This window comes from Miscanthus floridulus, chromosome 1 (assembly GCF_019320115.1).
Source record: "Miscanthus floridulus cultivar M001 chromosome 1, ASM1932011v1, whole genome shotgun sequence".
Lineage (NCBI taxonomy): Eukaryota > Viridiplantae > Streptophyta > Magnoliopsida > Poales > Poaceae > Miscanthus > Miscanthus floridulus.
The window spans coordinates 77,652,963-77,669,042 of record NC_089580.1 but is presented as its reverse complement, the minus strand read 5'-3'; the positions used below and the strand labels follow the sequence as shown (position 1 = coordinate 77,669,042).

Sequence of the window (16,080 nt, the reverse complement as noted above, 5' to 3'; positions counted from 1 at the left end):
ACCACTTGATATAGACTAGGCCTGATCTTTCGAAAGGTATGATAGCGTCGATTGGTGGAGACTCAACGTTCACGATATAGGCTTCGAACCAAAACTGATTCGGACCCCACAACCGTTACACCACTACTCCGTTGGTTATCAACCACACGAATGCGATTGACCTCGCCGAAAAGGCTTTCCTGCAAGCGAATCGAGAACACAAGCAAGAACGGAATGAACAAAATCTGAAATTGCAAATAAATATAAGGCTTATGATAACGAGAAGGAGTTCAAGTCTTTATTCGAAAGGACTAATCGACACAGGCGAACAAGATCAAGAACTAGGGCCCTGGTTCACAGCAAGCAGCCTTGGCGGCACAGTTACAGCAAAACGATGTCTGTTTCACGAGAAAATCAAGAACTAAACAAAATTCAAACCCTAAGGAGAGCGACGGCTGCTATTTATAGAGTATTAGGCGTCACCCCCGGGACGCGCCCCCTAATGAGCCTAAACACGATGCACGGACCAAAAGACGGTATCGCAGTACCCTGGCAGATTCTGGACGCTGACTTGTTTCGACGATTCCCGTTGATTTCGAAGATCTTTTGACGTGAAACCACTTGGATTGGCTTCCTTATCAAATTAGCTTTCCAACCGTATGTGGATCGTCGAAAACGGAGTCCGAATGCGTTTTGGGTGACCCGTGTAAAGCAGACTGGTCCTGGAGGCCGAGATAGACTCGAACTTGAGTTGTTTTGGGCCTCCACCTCGGGGACTCGAACCGAATTAGCCTCGCATCTCCTTCTTGACTTGGACACCCTTACTGGCCTCCTACCCCTACTGGCCTCCTACCCCTCTATATCATGTGCCAAACATGATCATATGCAGGGGTGTCATGTCGTCATCACTGGCGGCTGCGATCAACCTCATACCTTACGCCCCGACCTCCATCTTTCTTTTTATAGCGCTGCGCGACAGATACCCACCGACCATTGCCTCCGTTCTGGACGCGGATCAAAGACCAAGACCAACTTGAGAGAGATGAATCTAACACGCCACGCTCCGCCGCCGCGATGCCGTCCGTCGCCTCCACCCGGACGCGCTCGCGCTCGACCTCCACGGAGCGCTCCGAGGTCACCGGGTCCCAGGGCCTCCGCACTTTCGCATCCTCCTCGCCTGCAACATTCTTGCCCCGTCCAGTCGCCGTGTCACGCTAAGGGCAGGCCACTCTGACCAGGTGCGTGTCGTCGTCGTCCGCGGGTCGGGCCCTCGGCACGTGCAGGAAGAGCAAGAAGCGCCTCTCCTCGTCCGCGTAGAGCTCGCCGACGTCGACGGACGCGGAGCGACCGTCCGCGTCGATGTGGCTTCCGTAGCTGCCGGACTTGACCGCGCGGAGGCGCACGCCCGGGTGCACGCACGCGATGTCGAGGCGCAGCTCCTGTACGGTGACCGAGAGGAGCCCGCCGATGCACTGCACGAACGCGTCCTGCATGGCTTCGTCCTCGATGAAGGAGAAAGTCCCGCCCGTGGCCTCGGCGATGGTATGCATCGCCGCCGCGTCGTGGTCCGTCCCGAAGCCGAAGGTGTGGACCGGCGCGTACCGGCCGCCAGCGCCGGTGTAGGCGAAGGAAGGCGGCACGAGCGCGTCGTAGTTGGCGTCGCGGCCGACGTAGCGCCCGCGCCTCGGCACGGTGTACGTGTCCTGCCCGTCGGAGAGGAGCACGACGCTGGCGACAGCGTTCCGGCTCATTCTCTCGTCGATCACCTTGGCGTCCCTGCGGAGCGCCTCGCCGATGTTGGTGCCGCTGCCCGCGGCGAGCGACTGCACGGCGCGCCTCGCCAGGTTTTTCCCGGCGTCCGACATGCGCGCGAGCCGCATGAGCCGGTTCGCGCCGGAGGAGAAGGACACGACGCAGAGGCGGTCCCGGGGCTAGAGGTTGTCGATGACGAACCCCATGGCCTGCTTGAGCGGCTCTAGCTTGGTCCCCACCATGCTACCGCTCACGTCGAGCACGGTCACCAGGTCCAGCGGCGGGCGCGCCGGCGCCGCCGCGCCTACAGCCCCGGCCATCCCCAGTGCCCTGGCGTGCACGAGCACGGCGAAGTCGTCGGTTGACGCGTCCCTCGCGAGAGCCGAGCACTCGCAGTGCGTAGTGAGCGCAACCGCTCCTCCGTCCGCGCTTGCACCGCGGTGCTGATCATCACGAAGCGCCCCGTGGCGTCCGGTCCACTGGGTCGTCGTCGTCGAACACACGCGCGGCTCCAGGGGCCGGAAGAACGGCTGGGATGACGGCACGGGCGATGGCGGCGACGGGTTCGTGGAGCGGAGGGAGGGCAACTCGCGCCACCGGGCGCTGCAGAGCTGGCACACGGGCGGCCGTTCGACTCCACGATACCGGACCCGGAGACGCAGCGGGAATGGGACTGGTCCTGGTGGGAGCACTGCGGCGGGAAGACCGCGTGCCCGCTCCCGCCGCCGCCGCTGCTGCGTGTGCGGGAGCGGCGCATGTCGCCATGGTAGTTGGAGCACGGGCTGCTCTCCATCGCCGTGACCGTGATGCTGCTGCTACTTAAGAAAAAGATGAAAAAAAAAATTCGGACATTTGTGTGTACGTTGTTACTGTACTTGTTACGAAGTTGACAGCGACGCAGTCGACAGTGATCGGGCGATGTGTTCTCCGTGTTGGTGCCGCGTCCACGTAGGCACCGCGTAGAACCTGGCAAGTCACGGGTTGCTGCAGGTTGGGTTAGAATAGCTGGTCAGCTGCAAAATTTTCCAATCCTGCTCTTGTTTGACTAGTTCATTGGTCCTGAATTGGTTCATCGTTAATGTAGTTTCCTTTTTAAAATAAATATATAACTTCTAGCATCTGCACCGAACTCTGAATGGATGGATGACGTTATGCGCGTACGACTAAGTCCAGTTTAGTTTGCAAAAAATTTTGCAAAATTTTTCACATTCCCCGTCACATCGAATCTTTGGACGCATGCATGAAGCATTAAATATAAATAAAAAATAAAACTAATTACACAGTTTAGACGAAATTCACGAGACGAATCTTTTAAGACTAATTAGACTATGATTGGACACTATTTGCCAAATAACAACGAAAACGCTACAGTAGCTATTTTGCAAAATTTTTTGCATCTAAACAAGGCTTAGGGCTGCTCATCCGACGCTGGTTAGTTTGTCTAGGCCAGTTTGTCTGTCCGGGTTCAAATCAATCCAAACTCGATCACCATTTGGGAAGGTTTCTTCTGAGATAAAACCTTCCTCTCTGTATATAGAGGATCGTGGCCAATTGAAGTTAAACACACACAGTCGATCAAAAATAATTATACTACTACTTTTCCTCACTTTTTATCTCTTATAACTCTGTTGTTCAGCGCCTAGCACCTCTCTCTCAATCAAACTCGTTGGAATTCTCGATGATCTCGCATATCCTAGGATAACCTGCTCCTCCCTGACAGATCTTCCTAGGATGTGTTTGCTGGTTTTTTGAGCGAAGAAGAACGTGTCTGCATCGATGGCAGACTTGCTAGTCGGTCTTGCTGTTTGGCCCCCTCTCCGCTGCTGTTAGGTCGTGTGCGGCCTCGGACATGTCAACCGTTATTAGCGTGCGGCCTTAATCAGCATCAACAGTATATTACTGTTAGAAATCTCATACATATTTGGTGACCATGCTAAAGGTTGCATTGGAGAGTGGACTCGTGCAGGTTGCTTCCAAGTTTCTCTGTTCTTTTGGGAGAATACATACCTTTGCCACTGACTTCCATCTCTCATGCAAAAGCCTTCAGAAAGTCACCTGAAAAGGACTTCAGAAAGAAGTTCTGGGGCATTTCTAAACAAAAAGCATGATAACACATGAACCCAGGTTACCCAGCGAAAAAGATAAGCGCACGAACACTAGATCCACAGCAACAGAAGGCATATTTCAGCACTTTCAACGAGTGTCAAAGGCATATATCAACTAACAAAATGTACAAAGTTCTGATGCATCTTTGTCCTGTACACATGTCAAAACTCACCGGTTAGCCAGGCATACATCTGGAACACAGCACCGGCTACCTCTGGCTGTTGGAGGTTTATTTCTGAAGTAGCTACGACCTATTTAGGGGAGAACATCAGAACATGATCCCAAACGGATTTGCGGATGCAGTCCAGATGTACAACTATTTACACAAACATACAAAATTTCACACTTCAACAACATTTACTTTGCATTTTGCGCGCTACCCATATTCGAACCGTGCGATCATCACTAGCAGAAGCCAGCATATGGGGCCTTGCAGGATTCCAGCTTACACAGTTCACAATCATCGTGTGGCCATGCAAAACCTTTATTGGCATCTCCACGTGCCTTTTCCAAATGTAGACCTGCTCATTGTTTTTAAAGGTTAGTAAATGGTAAACAAGAGCAACAATCCATAGGTTATCCTATCTTCCTATAATTAAATTAATAGTTTACCACCAATCAATCAATTTATTTCGTATTCAGTGTTCTTAGCTTGACTTTGTGTATATACTATACCTAAAATATACAACAACAACAAAGCCTTTTTTTTATAGATAAGTATATTTTAGGTATATCTATAAAAAAAGTTGTTCCATTTCTTTCCACTAGGCTACCCTTGTACAGTGACACATGACAACTAATGTAAAACATAGCTTTACAAAAGCAAGCGCGCGCACACAAAAAAAGTTACTAGTTACCAACCACAATGCTGAATTAGCATTTAGCAAGTCCAAACCCAAAGTTCAAAGCCTTGTGAGTAGACTAGTGGAACTTTAGATGTTATTCATATATATGCATGGAATTTCATATCATGGATTTTTGTTATATCAAAGATGTTATAGACATCATTAGTTAACCTACCTACCATTGCTAGCATCTGCACATAAACCCCGACACATGGTGCTGCTTTAATCCATCATTTTTAACACAAATATCACATATGTGAGGAGGTGTTATATTCCATATGCATTGCTGACCATGGAATTTAAGCAATAAATTAGGACAGAAGCCAGAACTGGCTAATATTTTCTTCAAAATCAATATTGAAGTCCAGCAAAAAATTGTACCTGTGAATCCTCACTGCCACTAGCAATGAACAAAGAGTTTGAACCACCAAAGCAAGACCTAATCACAAACTTGTCTTGCTTGTGCCCCTTGAACTTTTCAGGCACAGTACAACTTTCATTAATTTTCCACAAATGAATCTCCTGACTGCTAAGGTTCACAACGAGTGATTGTCCATCACCTGAGAGAAAAACAGATGAAATCGTCTGCTTCTCACGAAATCTCCATTCCCGCCCCTTTGGAAGTTCTCTAATCCAGATATCGTTGCAAGATACAAAGATTAGGTGTCGGCCATCAGGTGTCACAGCAAGATCACTGACTTTTGGTATTCTATCTCCGGCCCATACTTCCAGCTCTTGACCTTCTAGATCACAAGTGAAGATCCTATTTGGAGAACTTGCAGGCTCGGAGCTGGCACATACTATTTTCTCCGAATTAGGAAACCATGCACATGAACTGATGATGTAGTCTACTGAGCCTCTGAATTTAAGGTTACATTCACCAGTATCAACATTCCACAGTTTTAAAGATTCACCAGTACCACAAGTGAGCAGCATTCTGTCATTTGGGCTCCAGGCAACAAAGGAAATTGGTTTTTGGTGACCCTGGAGGCAGTGCTTCTTGGTCAATGTATCATCCTTTTCCACCTAACAACATGTACTAGGCTCAGACAAGACAACCACCAGAAGTTGTAATAAATGGAAAAGAAATTATCATCAATGCTAAACAAAAGTTTATAAATAGATCAAATAAGCAAAAACTGCTGTAGATGAAACATGTGCTTGGAGAATGGATATTTATCTGTAAATTCATCTAAAATGCAAATTGGTGTGCTCTCATAAGCTTCATACCCGTAGTGTTTTCAAGCAATAAAAAAAACTTGATCAGAGGGAGAGGCATTCCCCTGACATAGCTCTTAAGGAGGGGGCCACCAAACTGGTGTGGCCAGTAACAGCCACGAAGCATGCTGAAACTGCCTTCAGTGTAAACACTTTAATCTGGGTGCTCTACCATTGCACTGTTAACATGACCATGTGTTCATCTAATAAAAAATATTTAAATTTACATGCCTGCGTCTCCATTTTCCTCTAGCTTAGATGAATACGAGGTCAGCAATAATCTAACAACAGAGGGAGCTTTAGCATTATCACTAGCAGTGCTGATCACTAGGCTTCTAGCACATGTGTCCCTTGTACAAATTAAGTAGTGTTTATCATGAGACTAATAAAAAATAGGATCATTTATGATGATGATTGAATGATTGATCAACTTTGTTAGTTTTGGCATCAACTTGACTGTACAATTAAACATTGAAATTTAAGATTCCTTCAATTATATTATTCCCAGATATCATGAATGAAAAAAGAAAAAGTTGGCAATGAAGCATATAAGCAATCCAGAATCAGACCAAGATCTCATATGACATGAGACACATAATCTTTCCTCCCAAGTTCATGTTTTGTATCATTACTCAGTTCAAATTAGTTCCATCTGTTTATCATTGCATCAAAACTGGTGAGAGTGATAGTTAAATACTCTGAAGTCCAGAGAGAGGTACATTGTAATATGATAGCATTAATATGAATTATGGGAACATGGCCCTTAATAATGTGATAATGCAGTCCAAGTATGAAACAAAGAGTTCTACTCGAATTTATTGTTTTCGACATTGACATGGTCTCCATTATTTTACTTTGATCATCACGTAGAATTGCATAAGAAAGAAACTAAAAATATTATATTTAGCAAAATACATTTCGCGAAAAATGTGACCATGATTTTCACATATTCAATTCTGAAAGTTTGTACATAATAATGACCAAAATTAGAAAAATAGTCATGCACGTGTTAAAAACCACTATTTATATTCTTAACAGAGGTAAATATGTCTGAAATATAAATATGCATAGTGTATGTACTTCTGATCACAAATGTAAGTCCATCTAAATTTATCCTAAGTCAAGCCTTTTTAAATTTGACTGCTAATATCAATAAATATATATTACCTTAAACGAAAAGAGTTATATATCATAAAAGTATTTCTTTCATTAATGAATCTAGTAACGCTAATCTTGTATTGCCAATCCGTATCAAAATTTAGATACTGATGGTCAAAGTTTAAAAGTTTGACTTAGGGCAAACCTATATGGACTTATAGTTTTTATAAGAAGAAGTACAAGGCTATGTCTAGTGAATTAATGTGAATACGTATATAAAAAAGTGTTTTCAGTAAGGTTATCGAAGTGGAAATAACATCGTGATCGAAATATAGTGAAGTAAAGCAATACGGATTAAATCAGATGGGCTGAAAATAGTCAAACATAACAATTCTCATGTGTACAAAACTACAAAATAATATGGATGATGAACATTAAGAATGTTACAGAGGAAACAATAAGAAGAAATATGGGATGAGAGCATTACAGAAAAGGCAACGTATCAAGTGCAAACCAACCAACCTGTGCAAACTTGGAAACTACCAATCAGGACCACTAGATGTTGATCCAATGGATGGGGTGAGAGGTGGGATTTTTTTGCGCTTAAGCCCCCCACCCGCCGGCCTTTTTTTTTGCGCTTAAGTCCCCTCACCCCATCCATTGGATCAGCATCTAGTGGTCCTGATTGGTAGTTTTCAAGTTTGCACAGGCTGGTTGGTTTGCACCTGATACGTTGCCTACAGAAAAAGCACTTCACTTATTTTAAAAGAACTTTGCATCCCTTCTCCAGCCTTCCTCTATGAGAATTATCCCAAATTAGGAAAATAGCTACTATGTGAAGTTCATTAATACTTTCGTTCAGAAAATAAGCCACTAATACTAGCAAATGTGCTGATGCATACTGCATATCATTCAACTTTTGAAACATCAAACACCAGTTTATTTGCACAATTTCCCAACTTATATTGCATTGCATGGCCAAAATTATTGGTGGTTAGGTGCTTGCCAGGAGCCAAACCCATATTATTATAGAGAGGTGAATCATTTTCCTACTTATTTTCTGACCTGAAACTCAGCAGTCTATATTTTTGGCCTGAAAATATCAAAGCTGTTCAAATGAAATTTTTTTCAACAATTGGTAGATTTTTAGTAAAGGGGCAATTTTTCTTCAGCTATTTGTAAATTTAGTCAGTAAAGGGTCACTATTACTGAACACTACAACGACACCCACAAATTGCATTCAATTGATGAACTAATAGAAATGAAACCTATTGTCATGGGTCAAATCAGACCTCACAGTGGTGGGCCCATAGGAGGGCCAGGGCCGGCCTAGCTCTGGCCCTGCGCCACCGCCATGTTCGCATCCCTCACCCACTTACCTACACTACAATCAATGCAATCTACCCCCAACCAATCTACGCTCATCACACCTATCAAATCAAAGACGAAAACATTTATAGGCAATAAACCAACAATACGTCAAATGCTTTTTCAGCTGTTTACAGTAGTATACAGTTGTAATTGATTTACTCTTGAAAATGAACAGCCAGCCTACTAATATGTCCCAAAACTTGGAAGTCATAAATTGCGAAATAATGATAAGGCAGTCATAGTTTTAAGCTATTCAGTGCATAAAAAACTGAAAGATTCAACTGTGCGCTGAACTTACATTCAAAATTTCATTGTTGTCATAGCAAAAGAGTGATAGCAGAAGCCCAGAGGTAGGCTTCCTATGATAGTGTATGGTGTGACACATTGAACACTCTAACTTATCCAAAACAAAATGAACACTAGGGTATACCAATAGTCAAACGAAACAGCACATCTGCGTAACAGTAGGTAGGGCTCTCATTGGGCAGTTTGGAGTGAGTTATCTACTGCTAGTATCAGGTAATGCTTCAAAAGTTCAATGTTAGTTAATGCTTCAAAAGTTCAATGTTTTCATAATTAGATTATACGGCATGTTTGCAGTTATTTCTGCAATGTATATATTCACAATGTGTGCATAATCAGTAATAAGTTGGCTTCCAGAGCACCAATATAGCAAGGTAAATTTGAGATATCATTTTCAGTTCAAACTTTATGCACTCAAACAACAAACTGCATAACCTTTTCAGTTCAATGATCGGGTGTGCTGAATAATACCTTCCAAATTATGGCGGTGCAATCACTTGAAGATGATGCCAGGTAGTTTCCATTATTTGAGAACCTTACAAACCAAACTTCATTACTATGACCACATAATATCTGCAAACAGGCATGGATATGTGAAATACATAACTTTGCAATACAGCCCCAAACCCCCAGCATGAAAATTTTATAGGGCTGTCGAGTCCTGAAAAAATACATGAGTAGTTTACCTGAATAGTCATCCATTTTTCTCAAAAAAACACATGAGTAAACTTTCTGATAGCAAACCACTACTGTCATTCTAAAAAATATAACAACCACATCTTTAAGCGCATGTTTCAAAGAGTTATGTATAATTGTGCATAATTTTACAAAACTGCACTTCTGTAAGAGCACCATCATGTTTATTGTCATGATCCATGTGTTTATTCCTCCTGTTTTTATGTGTGCCTTGAGGAACAGGGAAATATATATCCACTCCACAAGGCAATCAAATCTAAAATGTCAACTTCATTTGGATCCAGTAACTCAGACAAGTCTATCGTTTCAGGTCCATTTCATGTTATATGAACAAGTATGTAGTTCTTGGAAATGGGTGATTACAAGTTTGTTTTTGTGATAGTTTTTACAGACACCCTTCCCCAGACCCCGCACAGAGTGGGAGCTCTCTGCACTGGGTACGCCCTTTATAGTTTTTACAGTGGTAGTGTAGGTGCAACAAAAATACTTTGAATGAATTGATACTTTTCGATGCTGCTTCAGAAGTGTGTTAGATTTAGACCAATTTCATTTAGCATTCAGCAATGGCTGCAATCTATGGATGGCCTCTTATGACATTTTCTAGTGGCTAACTTCATGGGTATGCAACTATACACACACTCGACAAAATCAAAGATACACAGTTCCTCCTGTGCATTATCTTTCTTTTCTCCACCGACAATAAGGTTCCTGTGAATTAAGTAGAGTGGGCATGGGTAGTTCATACAGGAAGATGAAGCACAGGTTTAATAAATATGAGCACTGCTTGAATATAAATTTAGAAATAAAGGTTTGAACTGTGCTTTTCTTTTCTTTTTTATTAAAGATTCTGAAATTATCCAAACCCTGCTTTACTGGATGAAAAATAATGAGGGGCACTTTGAGAAGTATTTCCCAGCTGCATTGCACTTTTATGCTTCCAAAATCAAATAGAGAGGGATGAATTTGCATACATTGCAAACACGGTACAGGAGAAATTTAATATTGTTGCGGTACTTTGAGAAGCATTTCCCAACTGCATTGCACTTTTATGCTTCCAAAATCAAATATAGAGATCTGCATACATTGCAAAGATGGTACAGAAGAAATTTAAATTGCTGAAATGAATAGCCATACTGAATTCCCCGTTAAACCTACTTGGAATAACACCAAATATCTAAAACTTTTAACGAGTGCTGCTATACGTAGAAATGGGTTGTTCTTGAAATATTTCCCAATTGTAAATTGATGACTCTAGTATGTGTGTTCGGCAATTTCTTTTCACATTCTTATAGACATGATAAGCTTGGACATCTGTCGAAACTGGGAAACAAGTCAACGATCTGTTTAACTCGCACCTGTGCACACTGGGAGGGGATATGCTCTTCATGGCACCTATGATCTTCAAACAGAGTGATCTCATCCGGCAAATTGTGATATATACAAGATTCTACCTGCTTGGTAACCGCACTCTCCACCAAATGCTCCAACCGTCCACTAGGCACATGGAACCATGGTGGCAACACCTCAACCAAATCCAAGAACACCGCAATCCTCCACCCAACCACGGCCTCCGGCGCAACCGCCCTCTCACTGGAGACCATGGCGCGCGCCAGCCAGTGTACGCACCTCCTGTCGACGCCGAGCGGCGCAATCCGGCGCCGTAGCACCTCCCTCGCCCGGCGCAGGCCGGCATCACCGCGCATCCCCAGGAGCTCCAGGTAGTAGCCCCTCCACACTAGGAACTCCGCAACCGCGCGGTCCGCGTCACCGACGCCGGCGACCGAGCGGACGGTCTCCGCGGACGCGTCCCACCGACCGGCCATCACTTCGAGCAGCAGGCGGTCGTGCTCCGGCGGGTACAGTGGCACGCCGGACTCCGCCTCGAGCGCGGCCGCCGCCCGCCGGTACCCGAGCGAGTAGAGCGACTGTGTCATGGCGCGCACCAGCTCCTCGCGGTCGACGGGGCCAAGACGGTGAGGGGCCGGGCCCTCGTCTGCGCGGGGGGCAGAGCTCTCGGGGAGGTCCATGGCCGCGCCGGGGTCGCCAGCTTGAGGGATTTCGCGCCCCCGCCGACGGCACAAACCCAAGGAAAAAATATCTGGGCTTTGGAGGCAGAAAAAATCAATCTTTTGGAGGAGGTTTAGTGGATTTGAGAGGATAAAGGCGGGATCAAACTCAGAAGAACCGCAAAGAGAACAAGATTTGGGCTACAACCAAAGCATCAGAATGATACAGCAGCGCCAGACAACAGACAGATAGAAATTTAGGTGCGATAAAAAACCTGCGAGGTGTTATCAAAGAAATTCTGGAAGAGATAGTGTGGAACTGTTGATTGATTCTGAAGGGAGTCAGAGATGATCCGGGTCGAGCTGTAGGTTTCTTTTCTCCCAGAAACTGTGGGCAAAATCAGGTGTGGTTTACAGGACGGAAGCGGAACGCTTGGCTGGAGGAGTCCTCCGACGGCCGCACTGTCCCTGTGCGTCGGAGACACCTGTACCGTTGATTTCGTGCGGGGTTGTCTGAACCTCCGAAATGAAGGTTAGGTTGTGGACATATGGTCACGTGGATCCGTCTTTTTGCTGTTTGGGATATGGACCGGGAGTCGGAGTCGGAGTCGGAGTCCAACAGTTTGAGCTTGTTTTAGGCAAAACTTGTCTGGTGAACTGAGCTCCCCAGGCGTTCGATTTGGGTCCAGATCGTTGCCTGGACGAAGACTGCCTGGCAGGCTTCGATCAAAACAGCCCTTTTGTTTCGTGGAAGAGATAGTTCATCGTTATCTTATTTCTTAATTGTTTGTTTATTTGGTTTGCGAAATAAAATATATATTAATTGTTACCATCTCTTATAAACTAATAATTATTACTAATACCAGGAATGAAAATATTTTACTAAATTTGAAATTAGGTTATGATGTACCATTTTATTCAGAATATGTTGATTATCCATATCAAACACTATATAAGTTTTTGAGCAATTGAGTCCTGCTGGAGGAATTAAGAAATGTGGTACACCTTTTGACAAAGGCTTTTACCGCAGAAATGAGTTCATGGAATATATGGTATCATTTTCGATCATTGGGGCAATCCTAACCCTAAACGGAGGATAACTTTTGTACTTGTCATGGAAAGAAAAACTTCTCTCTAAAAACTATATCGCACAGTGTAGTAGTTCTTTGCGTTGGCTCATAAACTGCGTAAAGTATATTTTTCAACCTCCAACTTCTACTTTTCAATTTTGAATTATAAAACCAGGTAATACTAAAAAAGGATCAGGCAAGCTTAGAGGGGGTGAATAGGTCTGTTTAAAATTTAACTCAACTAGGTAGTGTGTCCGTGCGTTGCTACGGGATAGCTAACATTTTATATTAAAAATACACGGATTGCACGATAAGATAACAATACTATAAAAATTAAATATCAATGTTAAAGTGACATTTAATCCAAAAAAACAAAGTGTGTGAAATTAACACAAGTCACGGAGAGCGCGGCGTCGCAGGCTCATAAACTCTACTTTATAGATCTTTTCCGTGATGTGACTAAGATAATATTTTATATTGGTCGGAAGAAATCTCCGATATCCATTTCTTTCGTGCACCAATAATTACCAATATTGAATATCCAGACTCGGATACGGATAGATCTAAACCCTCTAAACGGATTCGGTCTCGGATACGATCGAAAAATATCCGTACCGTTTTCACCCCTACTCATAACAATGCCTAAATAAATGGATTACAAATTACATCCACCAAGGTTCATATGCAATAGATGTCGGGTACCTTAGAACGGGGTACCCCGAGCGAACATCAAAGGGGTCGCTAAAGTCCCATAAAAAACAAAGCTAGAAGGTAAGCTGTGGGCCCCTCACCCGCCACGTCCGAGCCCACCAGGCCCTCCGCCTCGCCTCGAGCCTCACGCAGGAGGTCTCGGCATCCTGACGCAATCTCCGTCTCGCGCGAGGCTCCCCATGGGAGGCCTCGGCAGGGAACACGATCTCCGCCTCGCGCGAGGCTCTCCACGGAAGGCCTCGGCAGGGGGTGCATTCTCCGTATCGCGCGAGGCCTCTCGCAGAAGGCCTCGGCAAGGAGTCCGATCTCCGTCTCGCGCGAGGCCTCATTCTCCGTGTCGCTCGAGGCCGGTTCATCCGCAGCCCGTCGCCCCCCGCCTCGACTAACCCTCCCGACAGCGCGTCATGTCTCATTAATACTTCAACCACTCCCGCAATCTCAGCCGGACGATGGCTCGACGCCACAGAATGGCCGACGGGGACCCGAGGTCGCATCAGCGCCATACCGGCTGGGACAGGGCATGGCGGGGATTACCGGCCACTAGTGTTCTGACGCTGTGCCCACGATCAGCGCCCACACTGCACTGTGTCCCGCGATCCCCGCCTCGAAAACAACATCGCACGGACAACTTGGCCCGGGTCATCACCGCCTCCAAGCCGGCGCACCAGATCAGCCGCCCACTTCGGGGCCTCGGCACTGTGCACCAAGGTCTCAGCTATCTCGGGGTTTGTGCCCGCCGAGACCCCCCACTGCGGTGCAGCCTCGGCACCGACAAAGCCTCAGGCCTCGTGCACAGTCCGTCCACAGCGGCTTGCACGTTCACCAGCCGCACCCACTCCGAGGCAGCCCAGGGCTCCCATGACGCACAGGGTCGGACGTGACCAGCACGTCGCCCCAGTGCTCTAAGGACAGGACCACTCCGACGACCACGTCGCCACAGGAACAGGACATAGGGCTTGGACACACCACCCCTGTTGGCACGACGCCGTATAGTTAACACATGTACTGTCCTTGTCCTCCCTTCAACTATAAAAGGAGGGGACTTGGGCCACTTAGAGAGGGACTGGAAGAGAAGAACACCCTGTAACACACACACGCGCACACATCCCAGCCGCCTGAGAGCAACGTCTCAAGCAGCCCACACGACACCTTGCCGAGACCTGGGACTAGCTCCCTCTCTCCCCCAGCTTGTAACCCCCTACTACAAGCACTTCGGTGCAAGGAATACAAGATCGATCTCTCAGACTGGACGTAGGGCATCGATTGCCTGAACCAGTATAAACCTTGTGTCTCTTTGCATCACCATCCGGGATTAGGGGCACGCAGTTCAAATTCACTGGTTGGTTGAGGACCCCCCGGTCCGAAACACCGACAGTTGGCGCGCCAGGTAGGGGCCTCTGCGTGTCAGTTTCGTCATCCCAGCAGGTTCCAGATGGCAGACCCCAGTACGACCATTGCGTCTCGGCACGGTGGTTTGGTTTGGGAGCCTAGAGTTCATGTCTCTAGGGCATGAGTACGACATGGTACTCCTCACTCCTCGAGCCCCACCAACCGACGATGAAGTCACGCACTCGGCAGCCCAGGCGCAGGCGGCGCCCGGGCGGCCACTCTCGCCGCGCTCGCCAGGCACGACGCGAGCAAGACCACCCCGACGCTACGCGAATCCAGGGCGGCACGCCGCTCCCCGCCGATATCCTACGACCAGCTGTTGGCACAGGGTCCCTGGCTCGGGACCTGTCTAGCCTGAGCTTGGACAAAGGAAAATCACCGGTGGCACACGGCGATGCCCAGTCATCAAGCTCCGCTCCACCACTCCCTGAGGAGCCGATCCCGGCGGAGCAGAGTCTGGCGACGGCACCATCCCCATACCCCTTTGGGTTGAGAAATGCCGCCGCCTCTTACGCCTACGCTTACACTGCCGCTCACTGAGGATCCCTCAGAACGCCGCCAGCGCTTCGCTCTCGACCTGAGCACCCACGCCGACTCCTCGGAGGAGGACGAGGCATGGCCCTGGAGTGGATTTCTCCGGACTCCATGACCCTGGGGCTATGCGCCAGTTCTTGGCCGCAAGCGACTACTGCTTCGGCTACTCCGACTCCGACGATGGGGGTACCTACGACCCTACTCGTGAGTGTTTTCACTGTCGGGCTCGGGATGCCAAGGGCGGGCAAAGAGGACGAGGGGGCAGGTAGCTGTTCCCCGCTTCGCCCGGGTACAGGCACCGCCACACCTCCGCGCATTGTCCTGCCGGCAGCACAGGAACGAGAACCTCGTTCCTGCGCGACCTCAACTGCCCGGACCTGGAACAACTCCGTGAGCTCCAAACCAAGGTCGAACAGGACCGACTTCTTCTACAGCAGCTTCGAGACTCTCTCGAACAGGAGCAGCGAGGTTCAGTGGCGAAGGCGGAGGAGCCCGACGAAGGGCCCAGCGATGTACATCACCGCATCCACGACGACGAAGGGAGCGAGCAACCCCCAGTCTTCAATCAGCGCTAGCCAGAACGTCGCGGCTGCGGCGATGCTAGTCAGCGCAATGCCCGAGCCTTCTACCACGGAGGGGCGGACGGGTCCGCGGCGAGCTCCGGGATCTCCTAGAGACCGCCGCGGTACAGCAGGCCGAAAGTTCCGCCTCCCGACGGCATGGGGGCGCCTCGAACTTGCCCGTAGCCCCGCCTCGGCAGGATAGGGAAGCCTCGGTTCATCCCTAACCTGCTCGAGCACCGATAGCCCACAGGGCCCCCGTGCTTCTGGACCGCCTCGACCATCGACGCGAGGCGTAGGGAGACCATGAGGTGGTCAGCAGGCGACGATGCCACGACAACAAAGGGCCTGCTCGGGGTTACCACCCGCACCTGAGGCGGCCGCTATGACAGCGAGGAGGACTGCAGTCCTTCTCCTGAACTGCCAGGCCCTCGGGTCTTCA

The 16,080-nt window shown here is 47.6% G+C and overlaps 1 protein-coding gene and 1 pseudogene across 1 annotated transcript; both read right to left on the bottom strand.

Annotated features, from left to right (window-relative positions):
* Positions 1-332: 332 nt before the first annotated feature.
* Positions 333-2,636, bottom strand: LOC136536525 (E3 ubiquitin-protein ligase WAV3-like; annotated as a pseudogene).
* Positions 2,637-3,947: 1,311 nt separating this feature from the next.
* Positions 3,948-11,860, bottom strand: LOC136536508 (WD repeat-containing protein WDS homolog). Its single transcript, XM_066528779.1, has 4 exons — positions 10,724-11,860; positions 9,144-9,245; positions 5,064-5,708; positions 3,948-4,358 (listed from the first exon to the last, which is right to left on the bottom strand). The coding sequence occupies exons 1-4, from the start codon at positions 11,393-11,395 to the stop codon at positions 4,185-4,187; spliced, it is 1,593 nt and encodes a 530-aa protein (XP_066384876.1). The 5' UTR covers positions 11,396-11,860; the 3' UTR covers positions 3,948-4,184.
* Positions 11,861-16,080: the final 4,220 nt, after the last annotated feature.